We start from the raw sequence: 19,776 nt of genomic DNA on the forward strand, positions 1-19,776 counted from the left end.
ATGCATTCGTGAATAATAACAAACACTAACTTTGTCTAGCATTAGTAAATGAATAATAAACAAAATGTATTACAAAACAAATTGTCAACAACCAACAAGCTTGAGCGAATAAATCTTCTAAAATATATGTAGAACTGAACAATTTTATATGAGTCAGATTTGGTGGGAATTATTTCAAATCAACACTTAACAATTTACAGCACGTAAGTGCGCGCGCACTACAGAGTTTACAGAGTTGCTGTGTGGGACACATATCGATAGGAAACATCGTGCACATAAATGTATTCAGCGTGCACGCAGCATGTTGCTAAGCAAGCAGTGTTGACTAACATCGAAATACACACGAGCGAGAACAGAATTAAACGAGATAAATTCTCTCTTTCAATATAGCGAGAACAAAAATAAGCAAAAACTGCAATACTAAAGAAATGTGCAATATGCATGCGTAAATTGGAATTTAAAATCTGATTTTAATAAATTAAAATAACATTTAAGCAAGTGCAAGACGCACATGAGTGCGTACAAGTGAAACTCAGTTTAAATCAAACAAATACAGCAGGTTTTCCCAAGCGGGAACAATAAACTGACCACAATCATGAAGAAGCGTAACTCACGCTGCAATTCGGATACACAGAAGATGGAGGACGACGGCAACGACTTAAGCCTGTTGCAGCGACCACTCCAAACAGCTCACACGGGCTTCGAGGAAGCCCGCCGCGCCTATGAGAACGGCACCAGCGAGGTAAGCGGAAGCGCTAAAAGGCGTAAGCGTGAAAGCTAGCTGCGTACGTGACCCAACTAGGTCCACAAATGGCGTAATATAAACAAACTATGCGCGTAAGATGAAGGCTCAAAAACTGTCAGCTCCTTTGCGCCGACTACTCCAATCCAAAGCCAACTTTTTCAGTTCCAATCAAATGTCTTACTCACAAAAAGCTATCTATTTATCTATGACGTATGGAACGTTTGGGTTTTTATGACTCCATAGAAAAGAAAAGTTTTAGCAATATGGAAAAGATGAAGACATTTATTTTCTTACTTATCTTAGCTATCTCTTTAAGCTTACACCCAATTAAAACAAGTGTAACTCTAGCAGCTTTCATTGTATTTCTATCATCATGTGTATACATGTGTGTGTGTGTGTGAATTGGGTAGAGTGTGGGCGTGCCCTGTTACCTAATCCAATCATTAAAGCGTGTCCCATTGCTTTATGCAGGTGCGTCGTCTGCTCAGCGAGGAGTGCAGCCTCATCTATGAGTGCAACGTGTGTCGCAATATGTTTCGCAGCTTGGCCAATTTCATTAGCCATAAACGTGTATTCTGCTGCATCAGTGCTCGTTTAACGAGCCATAATACCGGACGCACAGTGAGTTAGCCGTAAAGCCAGTGTCCAATTTAAGACTCCAATTGGTTTGCTTTTGTATATTACCAACTCGCTTTGCTTGCAGGATCAAAACTCTACCATGATAATTCAGGCTTCAGCCTCTCAAGATATCGAGCACATGCTTCGGAGTCGCAGCACAGGCTGTTCCCCAGTGCCGCGAGAGGTTCGTTCCTTACGCGGCAGCATGCGTGATTTGAGCGGCGTCATTGAACGCTTGCGTCGCGAGAAAGCGCCAGCAACTGCTGTGAAGCAGCTGTTGCCAGTGTTGCAGCTGGAGTCGGTGCCCACTTCCAGTCAGGCGGTCTACCAGACGATAAAGATCGAACAGGATGACAGCATTAAAACAGAGCTAAATGAAGTTCATCACATGCTCAATCCTGAACAAACCATTGTGGGACCCGATGGCAAAGCATTGAACAGTCATCAGTACGAGCGACCGAGTGGCAGCGACTCGGCAGAAACTGCAGAGCAGTCGGTCAGCGATGAAGCAGAAACAAACATCTTCTGTGAAATATGTAAAATACCTTAAGATTATACTTGAAACGAGTAGGCTTTGCACTTATTCCATTTTTTCCTTCTTTCATGTCGATGTCGCAGGCAATTTGACTTTTCAGACGCAAAAGACACTGGAGCTGCACATACAGAAGCATCATTCGTCATCTGCGTTTGTGTTTCAGTGTCCGGCTTGCTCGCTTACCTTTCTGCAGGCAGCAGCTGTCATACGTCACCTGTCTAAGGATCATAAGTGTGTATGCTAGATACACGTTCTGAACTATGGTTAAATTTTCATTTCATATTCCCAGAAAACCAACGCGACGTATACGCATGATGCGTAACACGATCCTGAAGCGCCGCAAGCAACAGGGTGATGTTCAGCCAAAGGGACCAAGCCGTGAACTTAAACGGCTGCAGCTCTCCGACGATGTTGTCGGACACGCAACGGAGCATACAGATGCGAACGGCGAGCAGCGCAAGATAATGTCTTTGTGCATTTACTGCGAGAAATCCTTTGAGCGTCGAGCGGCACTCTCTACGCATCTGCTCAACTGTCGCGCCAAGCAAGAAGCGTTGGCGAAACCAGCACCAGCCGTAAAGAAGTTCAAATCAAACTCTAATGGTGGCAGTGTATCCAATCTTGATATGCTCGACGAGAATCCCAGTTCTGTGTCGGTGGATATGCAGAGCATTGACCCCGCTACGCTAAATGAAATGTTTGCCGGCCTAGCCGAGCAGAATGAGAACTATGTACCAGAGCTGCGGACCGTGTCGTTGGACAAGCTGCAGCTGCAGCATGAGAGCGATTTAACCAGCGATGAGGCGTCAAATAGCGAGGACGAACAAGATGACCGGGAGGAGCGTGAACTGGACGAGCAGACGAACATTGATGAAACCAAGCCGAAAATAAAGAAAAAACGCAATGTGCCACTTGAGAATCAGCTACGCTGCCGCTGCAAGATCTGCAATAAACCATTCAATGCGATTGGCAACTTGCGGCGTCACATATCCATGTTCCACTATCGGGCACGACGGTTCGGCTGCACCATATGCGACTATCGCGCCTTTCGTCGTTACGACATAGTCAATCACTTGGGTTTCACGCACAAAATTGAGGGAGATCGTGAGAAGCTCACGGAGCAGTATGTGTCCACGCATGAGTGCGAATATTCTCGCGACGATGTCGATGGAGACATTGTGCTCCTGGACAAGGAGGAGTCAGTGGAGAGGGAGCTAACTGTGGAGACAAAGCCAGCGCCGAAAACCTACGAGAGGCGGCTAAAACGTATCAAAACTGTTACCGAAACAGTACCAGAGATGGCACCCAGTTCGCCTCTTGCCACAGCCGAATTTCCTGGCTTAATCATCAAGGAAGAACCAGAAGATGAACAATTACAGCCGCCCGTGGCCAGCAAAAAGCGTCGCAAGTCGCGCACACAAATTTCACCAGACACTGGTGAACGCGGATCCGAGAAACGACCCATCCGCAAACGCGTCAAGGCTGTCAACAAGGATTTTGTCTATGATCTTGTTAGCTTCAAGCCAGATCCGTCTGGTGCACTGACTCCTGTTGAGTCCATGCGAGCCAAGCTGCGTCGCCAGCCTGGACAGACAGCGGTATGTGAGGAGTCGAAGCCAAAGCAATGGGAGCCTTATATAACCGAGGACAAGAAGTCTCTGGTGCGAGGCATTACTCGTCGCATTATGCTGAAGCTTGTGAGCGAAGGGCGCGCCGTCTCTGCAACACTTCCGGAGCTGCCCGCTGAGCGACCGCAAATCCGCCCGCGTCTCATTTCCTATACGCGCAGTGATTGCAGTCAGCAGAATGTAGTGGACACCACTCCAGTCAGCAACGTGGGTGAGAGTTTTATTGAGAAAATTGCCAAACGAACGGCAGCTGCCGGCAAGGATGCGACCATCAGCAATTTATGGAACAAGGTAAATAATGCTATTTCGCAGCAGCAGAATCCAGAAGCGGCAGAGGTGCCTACTATAAATCAGGAAGTGGACGCATTGGCCGCAGCTGCAGTTGCAGCTGATGCAGTGCCCGAGTCGCAAGTGTCGTTAGATGCTTTGCAGAAGACACCAAATGGTAAGCACGGCGTTAATGCGGTGTTTCACCTAACGCCCCCTTCGCCGCCGCGCAAAGGCAGCGGCGCGAACAATGCCCTGAATACATCCGTCAGCTCTGACGCCGGATTGCCTGCTTCACCCTTGCCAGCCACCGTTGTGGAGTGCCTCAGCAGCATGGATCCCCCAATGAAGGCGGGTACGTCCGCAAAGTTTCCGGCGTTACCAAAGCCGCCATCCGTGCTGCAAGCGTCTGCAAACGGAACAATCCAATTCACATTGGACAGCCTGCTGCGTGCTGCCCTGCAAAACTAGGCCAAATAGATTGGATTGGATTGGATTTGTCGAACATTCTGCGGCATAGTTTGTTATTAGCTTTGTATGCTAACTGTTAACTTGGCCTCTCATTTAATGTTTAATGTAGCCTATAATGTTTTGCACTGGTGTCCTTATTGTGTACTCCCATGTTTTTCGAATCTGTGCGTTCCCATATCCATTTTATATTAATGTGATGAAAACTTGAGTATTACACGACTTCAAAACCCAAATGAAAAAAAGAAAAAAATAACAATTCAAAAATGAAGAATGAAAACCCATTAGCATAATTTTTTTTTGGCAATTAGCTAATATTAGACGCTTCAGCTCGGGAAGTAAGTCGCATTTTTAGCATGTTATAGTGAAAAATTGTATATCTGTATATCTAATTGCCAGTACGAATGTGTAGCCATGGCAGGCTATGTCTTGTGCGCTGTGCCTGCCTAGAGAGCTGGATTCCCTACTCCGCTTGGATTAGAGATGAGCGCGTGCCCGCCTGCGTGTCACGGCAGACAACAAGTATCGTGCAGGCAATTATTGTATATATAAAAGCAGAGACTATTTGCGAGTTTGTATAGCATGCATATGGCAAACTTGTTCATTGTGTATTAGTATATGAATGTTGTACAAGATAGAGCCTTAAATCAAATCACCAAATGATAATAATAAAATTTATTTTAATCACCAACAATGAGAGCAATGAGAAATTGCGCCTGAATTGCGTTTATCTTGTCAACTGCTTGTCGCCCAATTGATAAAATATATGCTATATATATATACTTTCAGCAGGTCACATCATATGTGTGTGTGTGTCTGTGTGGCTCGCATTACTGCTCAAGCGATTCTAAACCAGACTGTTGGGGCTGTGGCTGAGTCGATGCTCAACAATGGAAATGGTGTCACGGTCAGGAGTGTGAGCGGGCTTTAACGGGCGTAAACCGAAAGCCGTGGAATACACTTTAAACTGCTGCGTATGAGTGTGTATCTGTGTGTCTAAAACACACACACACACACACATTAAGAGCAAGAGAATGAGAGCAAGATGAAGCGCGAATCTGCGAGCGCAGCTGTGTGTAATTGGAAGCCGAATGTGAAAACGCCCAGGCCTTGAAAGACGCTGCAGGCCACGAGGCGAGCGACACATTTTCTACAAGAAATGAACTTAGAATTGATTTATTATTGCAGCGGTACACGACTCGCAGGCAACAACTGCGCACCTAAGCGCAGGGCATGCCCCACAGCCCAAGCACAGGAACTGCAGCTTCAAGTTAACGCCACTCACAAGGACATTAGATTCCAATATGCAGAGCTTTGGTTGCCGCTAACGAGGTGCCAGCATTTAGATTAAGCATCTAATGCAGACGCCCCAGCACCCACCCACGCCCAACCACCACCCAGCACAAAGGCCCCTTTCAAGCTGCTTGTTTGATTTGCTTACTGCTTAAGTGGTTTGAGACTGCGTTTGGATGCAAAAGCACGAATCACAATCGGCATCGACAACACCAGCGTCGTCCGTCTGGGCGAGTCTTAGAAATCACCAGCTGACAATGATAATAGCTCTAGTTGTGCACTAAGCCCCACACGCGCTAAGTGGTTGCAGGTGGTCCGCTGTTTGTTGATTGACAGATCCGCCCGTTCGAGTCCATAAATGCGCTGTTTTCTTTGCTTTGGGCACCCCTTGCTGCCGCCTGCAGCTGTTGCTATTGCCAACGCGTGCATATAATTCAATAGGTGCACCAATTAGGGGAGCTCTGCCGTTCACTAAGAGGCTTACGGTCAATAGATACATAGGTAGTCATGGCAAACACGAATGCGATTTTATTGCGCAGCGCTTTGCCACCTGCAGAGCCTCTATTGCGCCACTGCTCCACTGCTCCACTGCTCCATAGCGCCACTGCTCTGCTGCTCTACTGCTCTACTGTTTATTTTGTAATTTTGTTACAGCGCTGTAATGCAATCTCCTTTGGTAAAATGTTTGCTCTCTCACGGTTAATTTTCGCTGTCCTTGAATCGGGTTGCACGGAGCCTGCCGTCTCAGTCCAGCACAATTAATTTCTGCTAAATGAGTAGCTATAATTAGCATTCCAATATATGAACCCAGGCAGAGCAGCTCACATATCGTATAGCCACAAACAGGATGCTGCCTAGATTGCGTTTGGCTCGTATAATTTCATCTAGCATAAACTAATTGCTCCTTTGTGAATCTAACTACACGAGAGCACCTGTGGGTGTGCTGGCCATGTGAGTGCCAGTAAGGGCAGCATGACCTTGAAATGCATAATGTGAATGTTGACTGTGATTCCACTGAAGTAGTTAACTCAATTTATAGGTCTATTTGCAACTGACTCAAGTCCACTTGTGGAGATTCAAGTCTCGAGCCTTAATTGCGGTGAGCGTCTTAGCTCTGTATAAGACAATTCAGAAAGTGGAAGTGTCCGACTTGAAGCTATATATACTTTGTACTGCATTCGTATTTTTAATTGATTCAGAATATAAGAAATATTTTCGCAGTGCATTACCTCGGAAAGCTAAACATCAAATACCAAATAATTCAAGCAATATAATATTTAATAATCAAAATGTCTAGGCTAATCTTTTAAACTGTGTCAGACACATACATGCACAATTGTAACGTGCGAGATGGGCGTGGCCAATGAAGTAGGCCAACTTTGTTGACAGTCAATATGCAAGTTGAATTTCGCGAAATCCGGCTGCGTCAGCGAAAGACAATTTCCGGCCAACGAACTCAAAGGGGTCAGAATATTTTTGTAGCCGTTCAATCGTAATACCAGGTACACAGCAACTGAAGCTTGTTGAAACAGAACGATATGCGAGTGCAAACACAGCAACTGCTGACAGCTCGAAAATGAACAGAAGCGTTGAAGCTGCTGCTGCTGTGGCTCACTTGTGACACGTTCGGCGATCAAAAAGATTTGCAGCATACTTTCACAGATGTTTACTCTTTAAATAGAGTGTATTCACATAGAAAGTGGGTAAGTAATGGTGTCATAATATGAGACAGTTATATGTATATATATGTATATATATTGGCCATATTTGCTACACATTTGATTGCTGTCCTAAAGCCCAGTTTGCTAGTGCTCTAGACGGAAGTGTCCGACTAAGAGATAGCCTAAAGTCTTCAGCTTGCTTTTCAATTATTCTCTGCTTCTGCTTTATATATACAAGACAACGAGTACACCCACACACATACACACCCACACATGCATGCGCTCTGCTAACTGCGCAGTTTATGCAGCGGCTGCGCTTGGGCTGCATTTTGAGCTTTGTCAAGGGAAATGAATTAGTGAAAAACTTTTGTTCTGAATGGACTTTGCTAATGAAATTTAGATTGTAATAATATGCAGGTGTAGACATTAAAAACGTATTTTTAGATATACAAAATTCGAATTAGTTATCACTGGAACCTACCCACTAAAGTTGAAATCCCTATTTAAGTTTCGCTTAAAAAACCAAAACAAATTATCGATCTTTATCGATAAGGTAAAAAAAATTCAGTATATATTGATCTCTAGTATTTGTGGCTTATGATACTGTTGCGTTCACTGACTGACAGATAGATAAACAGGTATGGCCAGGTGGACTCAACTCATCGTCCTTGTCAAGAATATATAGACACCTTTTGCTTCTATTTGAAATGAGTTCAGGGTATAGCAAAAAAACTATGAATTGATGTAATAATGCATTTACTTTTTATAGAATTGCAACATGCTGATAGAATTGAATCGTGAATTTCAATGGTTTTTGATATTTATGCAGGCTCACGTTTGTAATGTTAAGCCCAAGCAGGGAGCACTTAAAAGCAATATTCAATTTGCGCATTTACTGCTGTTGACACTGATATGTACGCCCACCAGAAATGTCACCTGGTCAGGTGTATCGGGTGTGGGCAAACATTACATTTGCAAATTTGCTGCTCTTGACAGTGAGATTTCGTGTTAACCACACCTTGAGCTACTCAACACCTGGACAGGTGTCACTCCAAAAACCACAAGTTTGCTGCACTTGACATTCATATTCCTTGTGGCTTTCTGAAGTAAAACATAAGGCAACTCTTCTAAGTAGCATTGAAGTGTTAGCTTAAAGTGGCGCATGGGGTTTTAGGGCATCATTGTTAAGAACAAGAAGTTTCATCGGCATGATGAAAACGCACAGGTGATGAAGAGAAAGTGCTGTAAGATTCCTTATGCATAGCTGTGTACTCTGGCTTTTCGTAATGCAACATTGCTGTCTGTCTACGTGTTTAGTTTCATAGATCAGGCATATATTTAACTCAGCCTTCTTCTGCTTATTAGACAACACACATTTTTAATTTTTCAAGCAAGCTTCAAAAGTCGATTTAAACATAACCTAATTATGTCTTAAACTTAAAAGTTGAATATACTTAAGTTCACTTTATCTTCCATTTATGTTTATACTCGTTCATATCCGTCTTGCTGTCCGTCCGTCCGCGCTGCTGACCGTATGAACGCAAACCTTTACGCAGCTATTGAAACTAAAGAAGCGAAATTTGGCATCCTCGTTGCCATCCGCGTCTTAAAAACTCATAAAATGTTCGCAATTCAAACATTTGGGGCGTGGCATATCGGGTATAAGAGAAACGCTTTATTGAAGATCCTAGAGACTTCAGATTTGGTCTATATGCAATTCACCATTAAATATAAATATATATATATATATATATATTTATAAACATATATATATATATATATATATACATATATACATATATAGTAAATATATCGAAGCCCATTGAAGTCGTGGCAAACAGACAACATTGGGCACATAATTTACTGTTGAAATCTAGTACAGAGCGACGAAGATACTTTGTACCTACGCCCACTATGGGCGTGTCAAATTCAGTTATAATTTAAGCGCAATAAGTTCTAGAGACTTGAAATTTGGAATACATCATTATTTTCATGATTACAGCTGAATATATAAATATATTTTTGAACTCCATCGATAATTCCTCACTTCCTTATTATCGATCATAATCGATTATTTGCCTCCTTTCTCTTTACTCGTAATTTGAATGCCATAAAAAAACCACATTTCTACCTCATCCCCTGCGACTCTAATTGAAAAATAAAACACTTCAAATAAAGGAGACTATGATATGGGGAATATAAGCATTTGAATGTCATTATAACGACCTGAAAATTTCATTAAGAAAGTCCATTCAGAACAAAAGTTTTTCACTAATTCATTTCCCTTGGCAAAGCTCAAAATGCAGCCCAAGCGCAGCCGCTGCGTAAATTGCGCAGTTAGCAGAGCTCATGCATGTGGGTGTGTGTGTGTGTGGGTGTGTATGTGTGTGTGGGTGTCATGCAGCTACAAATGTTGAGCTTTGAAATAATCAAAATTTGGATAATCATAAAATTCAATTGAAAAGTTTAGACCTTCTCGACAGCAAACGATTTCCATTTACAGTTCAAATGAATATTAAGAGGGAATATTTTGTTTTGGCCATGATAAACGTATAATAATTCTAATTCGTGATGTATATAATTTGAATCGAGCATGTTCAACTACTCATATAATCGTGGGCAAATAAGAGTGTCACGTTGGCTCCGTGAATAAAGTGCCTCGGCAGTGCCAGAAGCTGTTTATTCACTGGACGTTCATTTGAATAGTGACACAACGCATTATTACCGATTATCACTGAGAAAAACGGACTCCGAGCAGATGCTGCCAGTGGTGGTGGTGCAAACAATAGATGCGATAGCGACCCAACCCGATACCAGATGCCAGCTCCGACTCCAGATACACCACGCCGCCCACAGCGCCTCCGACCCCGATTCGCACTTGTATTTTGCCCAAAAAACATGAACACCGAAAGTGAAAGACAACGGTGACAGACGATGGCGACGACAACATGAAGACATGGGGCAGGGCGCTTGAGGAGGACGACGACAACTGCAAGTACGAATATCCACATACATTATGTACACAGCTATGTGTGCATATAACCTACTAACACAGGAGAGCGCCAGTTAAGCATCGAAGGAGAAAGTGAGAGGGAGAGACAGCGAGAGAGAAGGAACGAGCGAGCTACGGAGAGAACGAGATAGGTACTGAGAGACAGAGAGAGAGCAAAGCAACAACAAGCGTAAGGCTTCAGCTCCATCGAAAGTGAGAACTAGGATGAGTGAAAGTGACGCAGCAGTTGCGTTCTGCTCTTCTGCTCTTCTTCTCGGCTGCTCTGCTGCTCTGGTGCTCTGGTGCGCTGCTGCTGGGTCGCTCGGCTGTTGGGATGCTAACTGTTGTCTGCTGTCATCTGTTTGGCGGGCCGTTTTGCCGCCAGTGGAGTCGGCCTTTCGACGCAGCGCAATGTGTTGTTGCTGTAGGACGTTGAAGGACACGAGCAGCAGCACAGCAGCAGCACAGCAGCAACACAGCAGCAGCAGCAGAAGAAGCAGCACAGCAGCAGCAGCAGCAGCAAAAGCCGTCCCGCTCCCAGCGTGCGTCTGTACATGTTTGTGTTGTCCTAGTCCTCAAACGAGTGCTTTCAGCACCGCTTCGTGAGCGATTCGGCAAGGACTCGGCTGCTGCTGCTGCTGCCGCCGCATTCAGACAGAGTTTACCTGCGACTCGCGCCGAGCAGCGTCTGTTAGTCGAGTTTCGACCGTTCAACCAGACAGCAGTGCGATAGCGGAGGAAGCCCAGCCAGAGTTTACAGCAGGCAACCAGCTCCAGGGAGGAAGCAGCAGCAGCAGCAGCAGCAGCAGAAGAAGCAGAAGCAGCAGCAGCAGCAGCAGCAGCAGCAGCAGTAGAAGCAGAAGCAGACATTGTGGTCACAGACGAAACCGCACAGTCCATCCATATTCAGAGAGAAGTTAATGAAGAGCAACAACAACAGTTCAATTAATGAAGAGCAGCAACAACAGCTCAGACTCTGAATAGTAGTGCGTGTGTGTGAGTGCTGCAACGACGCATTCTGTTTCAGACTGCGAGTGCAATTTTATTGACGGCCTACAACTGAGACGCATAGCCAATCACGGTGCATGCGTGGGCGGAGTGCCGGACCAGCTCAACAACCGGACGCCCGGAGAGTAGGCCAGAAATAAGTGCAGAAGAAACCACAACTGGAAATTTAATTAGTGGCTGGGGCAGGACCCATTCAATCATCACCAGCGTATTGAAACCAGACACAGGGCCAACAACATCGGGCCCAAACAAGGCGTTGCTGGCACTTTCGACAAAACAACATCAACAACAGCAATAGCAACAACATCAGCAACTAGGAGAACTGAACGGCGAAACGAAAGTGAAAGCAACGTCAACACCATCCAAACACATTCGCGTGCTCTTATGTGTTTCTGTGTCTTATTTTGTGTGTGTCTGTCTATTTGTATGTGTATATTGACGTGCCTGTAAGTGTGTTGTAACTTTCACAACGGAAAACGCGCGTTTTTTCTATGCTCTTCCCAGCAACTGGAGGATACTCGAAACGGCTCTCTCATTGTCTAAGTACGTATCTATGTGTGTGTGTGTGTGTGCTTGTGTGTGTGCTTGTGTGTGTGCGTATGTTGCTGACATCACTTCTTTGTATTTCATTTTATAGAAAACCGGGCCGGAGTCCACTTGAAGTGCTAATGAAGTAAACGTTGCGCCACATCGACTTTCCATTATCATCGCTTTAACAGTTACTTTTATCAATTAACCACTAACGAAGCTGCCAATCTAATCACAGCCAATAAAAGATACCCAATCACCGCCACACTAACTACAGATAAACCATCAAGCCAATCAACATGTTTTCCATGTGCAAAAAGGTGAAGCCGAGAAGTGAGGAGTCCTCGATAGCATCTCAACAAATGCATGACTTGGGTAAGTTAATGGGTTAGCCCAAGCTAAAGCCACAGCCACAGCCTCAGCCCCAGCCCCAGCCCCAGATCTCAATGTGTGTGTGGGCTAGATCTGCGTGTGAGCGCTTAACAGTTGCGCTGCGACCTGTCCTCATTTCCGAGCAAACCCTTGAACTCGTTTTTGCAAAAATCTCGCTGGCTGCTCGGCGTGGACCTGGCAACAATTTTCCTCAATGAAGTCGCACACAGACGCACAGCACTATGCGTGTGGGTGTGCGTGAGCTCGTGTGCCACTCTATCTATCTATCTCCTTCTCTCTCTGTCGCTCTCTCTGTCTCTCTTACTCTCTATGTGTGTGGCTCTCCCACTCTCTCGCTGTTTGCAATGTATATCTCTCGCTGGGCTTAGCTCTCTGCTTCCGCTTCTCTATCTGTCGCTGCGGTCCCATTGTTGACCTGCTCATTATGGACATATGTAAGTACATACGCCCACTTGTGCCCCGCCTTATTAAGTGGAACTCAGCAGCGCAGATATTATGCTGCAATCAGCGCCAGTGGCAATGCCACGCCCATTGGCCCAAGCACATAAACTGCATTAAATCATTAAAACAGCGCCAGCGCATACACACACACACACACACACACACACACGCCCACACACATAGGCACCCACACGCATACACAGAAAACAATCAGGCTGCACCACCCAGTGGCCACCCCCAGCCACCAACCCACTGCTGCACTTATGTGTTACTGCAAGTTAAATGAATCCACCAGGCAGCCAACTTGACTGGCGCTGCTGGCGCTGACATAGGCGTTGTCGGTGGGTTGAAAGCATTCACATGCATAAATCATGCAAGTATATAGCAACTGCAACGCTTGGCCCGCCCGCCCACGCCTGGCCAGCACCCATGCCTGGCCACCGCCCACGGCTCGCCACCGCCCACGGCTCGCCATCGCCCACGCTCTCGCCCCACAGTTGGCTCCAACAATTATGTACAAGTTGATTTTGCTGCCGTGTGTCGTCTGAGCCTGCGTCCTTGTCGTCGTCTGTTGCAGCCACTTGCAATTTCAGTTGCTTTGTCACTTTAGATGGGCATGTGGGTTGTGAAATATGAATGCGGTTGTATGCGTGCACTGAAGTGGCACACATGATGTCCGTTGTCCGGTGTGTCCTTTGTCAGTTGACTGTCTGCTTCACTGCTGGCCCAGGCCGCCCAGTGTCCTTCGGCGACCTAGTTCTCCCGGCCCCAGCACCACTTCGCTCGCTCTATATCTCTTGCAGCCGACACTTGCCCCGCTATAAGTGTGCATGCATATGAGGCATATAGATATGCATATATATATATATATGTGTGTGTGTGTGTGTGTGTGTGTACCATATCCCACAACGTCTGCATTTCGTTTGGGCTTAGCTCAAGCATAGCAGTTGCCAAGAAACGGGCAGCCAAGCCTTGAGTCCTTTTCAACTGCAGTGTCAGCACTTTGCATTGACAAGCTATCAGCAGGAAAGCCAACCACCAACCGTTCGATGGTTAATCATATTCATCTAGCAATGCACAGACACCCACACAGCCATTGTAGTGGTTCGCTTTCCATTTGCAGTTCATAAAGGCTGCTAATTGGCATGGAAAGGAATGAATACGAATACGAATACTAAACGTAGGCACTGTGTGCCCTCCGTGCACATCATACAATATGCATTCCGGTTCCATTTGAATCCATGTATAAAACTTTCACACCGTTGCAACAACAGTTTTCCATTAAAATGAGCGTTGATCCAATTATCCTTACGTCTGCAGTAATCCACTCAGACACTGAATAATTGACTTTCACACGATATGCGCACAGCATGTAAATTCGCTGGGCTGCATTCGGTAGATGTGAGTTTTTTCTGTGAATGCAGCATTTTTCTGTGACATTGAATACGGAGCACTCCGATAGCCGATCCATCATCATCATGACGATAATTAGTTCGCTCTGGCAATGGTTCAAGTTTCACGAGCTTGTCAATTAGTGCATGCGTGGGCTTTAATAAACTTCACTAATTAGAGGGACGAGTGCTAATGCATGTACATGAAAGGGTTTCTGTAGCTGGCAGAGGCAGAGGCAGAGGCTGGTGGCAGGTGGGCGGCTTTGTGTGCTGCTCACAATACGAGAATGATGGAAATTGGAATTTCGTGTTTATCAGTGTTCTGCACTCTGTTATTTAGTGTGCCTTAATGCTCTTATTGCTCGACACTGCCACGCCCACGCCCACGCCCACTCCCACACACACACACACAATGTAGGATGTTCTGCATTGTGGTCCTTTTGTCAGAGCAACTTGGGTTTCAGCCAGATTAGAGTGCAGTAGCAATGCCAATGCCAAAGGTCAGCGTGGACTGACATTGGCAATGACATTTTCAATTAAACAACCAACCGTAGCTGGCTGCAACGGTCACTGGTTGAGATACGTTCTAAACTAGCTTAATTTAGCCTGAATTCCATTTTTATTAAAAATATTTCCTGTTTTTTTCTTTATTCCATTTGCAGAGAGTGCGGGCAAGCAAATCAAAGGCGGCTACCTTCTACGCTATAAAAGTGAGTAATAATTGCATTCTAGTTGTTGTTGTTGTCCATTGCTGCTGGCCATTGTTGGCATTGTTATGCAAATTCCAATTAAAAGCTCAAATATTACGCACTACCTGTAGCGCTATTGTTGTGCCAGATAAGCGAGGCAGGCAGCAGCGGGTGTGCTCTGGAAGGATATGCCTTTAAGCGGCTTAGAAATAATTGAGAAAATATTTGCTGACGCACTCAGCGGTGCTCGATGCAATTATTTGTATTTCTCAGAACTCGAACTGCTCTTTGACGATGCCAGTTTAGACGCAGTTAAGTTATAGATCAGCTTTTCTGCAGTCCACCGACGGACGACGGTGTGAATTGTGTCTATCTGTTGGGTCGAATGAAATGTGAACATAATTATTTAGTTTGAATTATCCAATGACAGCCAACTGCAAACACAATTGTTTATCTCTATAAATAAAATATATGATATACAAACACTGCCCTGCCCGGCCATGGACAACAGTTTTCACAGTTAAATGAAAGCTGATCCAATTATCCTGACGCGTGCACTAAACCATTCAGACACTGAGTAATTGAGTTTCACGCGAAGCACGCACAGCACACATATTCCTGGAAAAGTCTCCAATCACAACAAATAAAATTGGCTCTGACAATGCATTCAGAGTGCATGTGGGAGGCACGACAACATGCTGCACTTGCCTCTCGGTTGGGTTAATAAATATCCTTTTCTGTCACTTTCTATTAATGTCACAGACTCAATTAGCCAATCCATTTTCAAGGTTATTCACGAACATATAACATACAACAAATATTCCGTCGTCATTAATTTGTAGAACAAATGCTGTGGAATCGGTGGTCGGAGGAATGGGTTATACTGTATGATGACTCCACCATGGCCTGGTTTACAGAGCCGGGACGCTCGGCACCATCCGGCAAGGTTTTGGTCAAGGAGGCTCCCGAGATGCTAGCCATTGCTCATTGGACTGGACAGGTGCCACGTCGTCCGCCATTGCCCAATGGCGTCAGCGTGTCGCAGCTAATTGCGCTCGGCTCGCGGCGCAAGCGGTCCAAGGTCTATTGGATGCTGGCCAAGTCTGAGCAAGAGGTAGGCGATTGGATTGAAGCCATTACCAAAACATTGCCGCCACCGCCGCAAATCGAACTGGTCGTGGATAAGCCACAACTGATGAATGTGTTGCGTCGTCCATTGGTGCGGATAAGACGTAAGTATTATGATCCTACAGCATGCCCATATTATCCTTAAGCGCACGACGATATATTGCCAACCACAGCGCCCACCAACTCTGAGGTGAAACAGCGAAAATCGGTGGCCCACAAGACCAGTCGCCATCACCGCAGCTCCTCAGCGGCGCTGACCACAGAGCGGATGCTCCACAATCAGAATCCATTGATCAAAAGCGATGCGGCCGTTGCCATATTGAGCAAGAAGGCGGACTCAAAGGCATCGCTGGCCTGCGCTTTGCCCTGGGGACATGGTTGGGGTTGGGCCACGCTGCCCAACGGCGTTTGGAGCGGCGGCCTCACCTGGTCGCAATGCGAGGACACATTCACACTACACGCACTACCAACAACGCACTGCACGAATCTCGTTGAGAACTCGTGCAGCGGCGCCATCTACCACACAGACATTGGCGGTTTTGATTTTCATTCCTCGGGCGTCGACGATTTGGGCGGCGAGGATTTTGACTATGCCATGGACTGTGGCGATTTTATATTTTAAGTCTATATACCTAGTCAATCAGCCGCGCTCCGACCCTTCATACGCTACTCCACATCATCCATCTCTACGCCTGTGTCACCTCGAGTAGTAGTCGGAGAACTTTAGTGGCTAACGCTTTCATAGAATTACCTCGGCCAAGAATTTCCCATTGCTTGTCGCACCGATTGACAGAACTGTTTATATGTACGTATGTATATAACTATATATGTCTGAATATAGTTATGTATGTACGTATGAATATACAGTTGCATGCACATCTCTATCCAAGCCAGCGCACACACAGGCAGATAGATGCACAGGACATGTGTGCGTATGGGTAATGTCAGGCTGCGTTACGCACCACGGTGCATCCATCTGCTTGTGTGTGTAAGCAGCATCTGCGTGTTTCTGTTAATTGAGTTTGGGTTATTGTTGCTACACTCCAATTAGCGAGCAGCAGCCAATTAGAACCTACAGCTGCAGCTTGCTAACGCAACACATTGAATTAATGCCAGAGATGACTATCAATTTCCCGCTGTGTGAGACTGAGGGTGTTCGTGTGTACACGTGGGTGCGTGCGTGTCCGTTCGCAAAGCTAATCCGCACTCATGCTGTTACCTAGCAACACCCAGTCAGCTAGTGCAAGAGTTTAATGTGTTGCGCGGCGCCTTAGAGTATGCAACAATTTCTTGCAAAAGCGAATGGCTCCGAGCAAGTTGTGGAAATCAAAGCCCCTAGAATATTTTTATGAGTTTTATAGAGAGTTTCCTACTCAGCAGACGACCTCTCCTACCCAAGGTCGCGCTGCGTTATTTTGATATTTTTATGCAGTTTTAAGCTCATCGAAAGTGAAAGTTATTTGTAATTGAGTAGAATATAGTATGATTACCTAGAGCATTTTTATATTCTACTATCTATAGAGAGCCCATTGGTTATGCTATAGAAGGTAACGCAACTAACAACAAGCAAAAGGAAAACCAGGTTATTGAAATATACAAAATTAATCCTAGTAATAATTCATAGGCATATGAATACCCCAAGCACACCAACCAGGCCAGTTTATAGAAACTGAAATTAACAACAGCCCACCCGTACTGATAAAGTAATGTTTATAAAATAAACAAATCAAATTAGCAAAACAGATATACATATTGCTTGTATATATTGGTCTACAAATACAAATATATATCTATGTATACAAATATTATCTAACCTTATACTTAACCCTATCTACGTCTCCGGTGTAAAGCCATTCTGATTGCTGTTGAAAATACAATTTTCTGGAAATATGTTAGAACACACAAACTTGTTATCCTCGTTGCATAGTGATTAGTGTATCTCCGGCTTGAATCAATTATCTTCGCAGGGTAACGATAAGAAAATATGCTCATATCCACACAAAACTCTGGTGAACAAGTTTATGTGGCTATGAATATATTTATACATACATTCAAAAACATTGATGGATACGATCGGTCGAAAGAAAATTCCTGAATTATTCACCATTAAAGTTCACACTAGGGTAATTGTCAACAACAAACACTTCAACCTTTAAGGGTCGAACAAAGTGTATTCAAAAAGAAAAAAGAAATTTTGCAAATTTTGAACATTTTTGTGCACAAGTGCACAGAAAACGCCGCTACGGAAACCTTGAACGAGAACGTTAAGAAATCTAAAGTTAGGATAATTGTGTCTTTATGGACAGAAAATATAAAAAAAAAGGAAAATTTGTTGAAAGCCAATATATTTACATAGAAAAAATGAAATGAAACAAAGTTTTAGCGCAGGTTTTCATATTGTTGAAAATGAAAAGAAAAAAATTCAGATAAAAATTTTGATAATACGGGTAACCAGAAAAATCTTACCTCTCTCTCACTCTCATTCTCTCACTCTCTCTGTCTCTCTCTCGCTCTCTTGCTCTCTCAAAGAACGCCCCATAATTATTGCTGATTATTTACCTAGCCTTATATCTTTTAATGTATGCAAAGAGTCGATAAAGGCCGCTAAACACAGCCAGAGCCTACAGCGACACAAACAAAAAACAAAGAAACAAAAACCTAAGCCAAGTGCTTGCAAAGGTAACAGAAGCTTTAGTCACACAACATCTCAATACACAGAGAGATTGGTATATTTGTACCCAAAAAAAAAGAAAAGAAACAAAATCTATATATATAAATGTTATATGAATGTAAAAGAAAAAGAAAATATTGTAAAAGAAAAAAAGGCAAAAAAGAAAAAAAAGAAAATCCCCAAATAATGTAGACTAAAAGACTTAAGCAATTGTCGTTTAGACGTTAAATTAGAGCGCATTGAATGTTGGCTTTAAATTGTTTAGAAAAGTATCTATATTATGTAGTAGTACAAAGTGGAAATAGCTGAGCGATGTGCTTATAGACAAATGGTAGTAGTTCGAGCTTATCGTCAGCATAATCTTGTAGTCTGAAGTGCGAGCGATGTGAAATTGAGTGTGAAAGTCAAGCGATGCGTAGCAGGAAAAGGAAACGACAAAAAATTGCATCGATTCATCAATTTATGGATAACTCGAATTCCAAAAGAATCAATAAACAAAACAAAAATGATGATAAAAGTCAACAAAAAACCAACTTCGACAATCACGGATATAAAGAATGAAGTTAAATCATATTAAAAATTTAATACGATTTTCCATTGACTTGCATTTGGCCAGTAATTGGCAAATGTAATTAAATCGTAATTGACATCGGTGTCGATATCGAGGGCGATACCGATGTCCCCAACTTGATATAGAAATTGATCGGCACGTCCAATCGGGAGTTTTTTGTGGCAACTGTACTGTAGAGATTAAGACATCTTAAAGTAGCCGCAAGCATCGCACAAGAACTCCATGACTAAGGGACAACCGTTTATTGAGCAGGTCCAAAGTCGGATTTTACATATATAGTATTTGGATACCAATATATGTATGTATTTGTACACGTACATAACAAATGTACTTTAGTCCTCCGGTCTTTATTTATTGCCAAGCATATTTTATAACCTTTATTGAACACGCCAAAAATGAACAAAAAAAAAAAAAAAGCAAAAATGATTTTAGATAAATGTAAATTTTTTGTAGATCACTTGTACACGTTCCAATCTTTTTTGAAACGCCAAAATTTATCATTTGTATCTCTGCCAATATGCAACAAAGTTGAACTGAGAAAGATGAGCCACCTGATATATCTGCAGGTGTAGTCATACATATATTATATATATATATATGTATGTGTGTGTTTTAGAAAAGGCAAATGAAATGTAAAGACAACTAAAAGATTTGAGTGGAATTAAGCGAACCAATATTTGGGGAAGTTTATTTTGCGAGTGCGGCATTCCGTATACGTATAGTCACAGATTATATAGACATATTTATAC

General features: G+C 43.9%; 2 protein-coding genes across 3 annotated transcripts; both read left to right on the forward strand.

Moving 5' to 3' along the window:
* Nucleotides 1-355: 355 nt before the first annotated feature.
* LOC111598830 lies at nucleotides 356-4,781 on the forward strand. Its single transcript, XM_023314268.2, has 5 exons — nucleotides 356-742; nucleotides 1,217-1,366; nucleotides 1,449-1,899; nucleotides 1,982-2,129; nucleotides 2,188-4,781. The coding sequence occupies exons 1-5, from the start codon at nucleotides 596-598 to the stop codon at nucleotides 4,262-4,264; spliced, it is 2,973 nt and encodes a 990-aa protein (XP_023170036.2). The 5' UTR covers nucleotides 356-595; the 3' UTR covers nucleotides 4,265-4,781.
* A 6,107-nt stretch (nucleotides 4,782-10,888) lies between these two features.
* Nucleotides 10,889-18,566, forward strand: LOC111598793. 2 transcript variants are annotated; one of them, XM_023314212.2, is made up of 5 exons: nucleotides 10,889-11,758; nucleotides 11,853-12,118; nucleotides 14,631-14,678; nucleotides 15,500-15,889; nucleotides 15,932-18,566. In XM_023314212.2, the coding sequence occupies exons 2-5, from the start codon at nucleotides 12,043-12,045 to the stop codon at nucleotides 16,405-16,407; spliced, it is 990 nt and encodes a 329-aa protein (XP_023169980.1). In that variant the 5' UTR covers nucleotides 10,889-11,758; nucleotides 11,853-12,042; the 3' UTR covers nucleotides 16,408-18,566. The 2 variants fall into 2 exon arrangements, with proteins under 2 accessions (XP_023169980.1, XP_023169988.1); XM_023314220.2 differs by having other exon boundaries at nucleotides 15,959-18,566.
* The last annotated feature ends 1,210 nt before the right edge of the window (nucleotides 18,567-19,776 follow it).

The sequence above is a fragment of the Drosophila hydei genome, unplaced genomic scaffold, assembly GCF_003285905.1.
Source record: "Drosophila hydei strain 15085-1641.00,03,60 unplaced genomic scaffold, DhydRS2 tig00008119-arrow-pilon, whole genome shotgun sequence".
Taxonomy (NCBI): Eukaryota; Metazoa; Arthropoda; class Insecta; order Diptera; family Drosophilidae; genus Drosophila; species Drosophila hydei.

Bases quoted from the DNA above. Each gene is read 5' to 3' on its own strand.
- LOC111598830 (XM_023314268.2), top strand. From the start codon at position 596: ATGAAGAAGCGTAACTCACGCTGCAATTCGGATACACAGAAGATGGAG. The intron at 1,900-1,981 runs GTAAAATACCTT...TCGATGTCGCAG, and splicing joins AAACATCTTCTGTGAAATAT to GCAATTTGACTTTTCAGACG. The intron at 2,130-2,187 runs GTGTGTATGCTA...TCATATTCCCAG, and splicing joins CACCTGTCTAAGGATCATAA to AAAACCAACGCGACGTATAC.
- LOC111598793 (XM_023314212.2), top strand. From the start codon at position 12,043: ATGTTTTCCATGTGCAAAAAGGTGAAGCCGAGAAGTGAGGAGTCCTCG. The intron at 14,679-15,499 runs GTGAGTAATAAT...ATTAATTTGTAG, and splicing joins CTACCTTCTACGCTATAAAA to AACAAATGCTGTGGAATCGG. The intron at 15,890-15,931 runs GTAAGTATTATG...ATTATCCTTAAG, and splicing joins TCCATTGGTGCGGATAAGAC to CGCACGACGATATATTGCCA.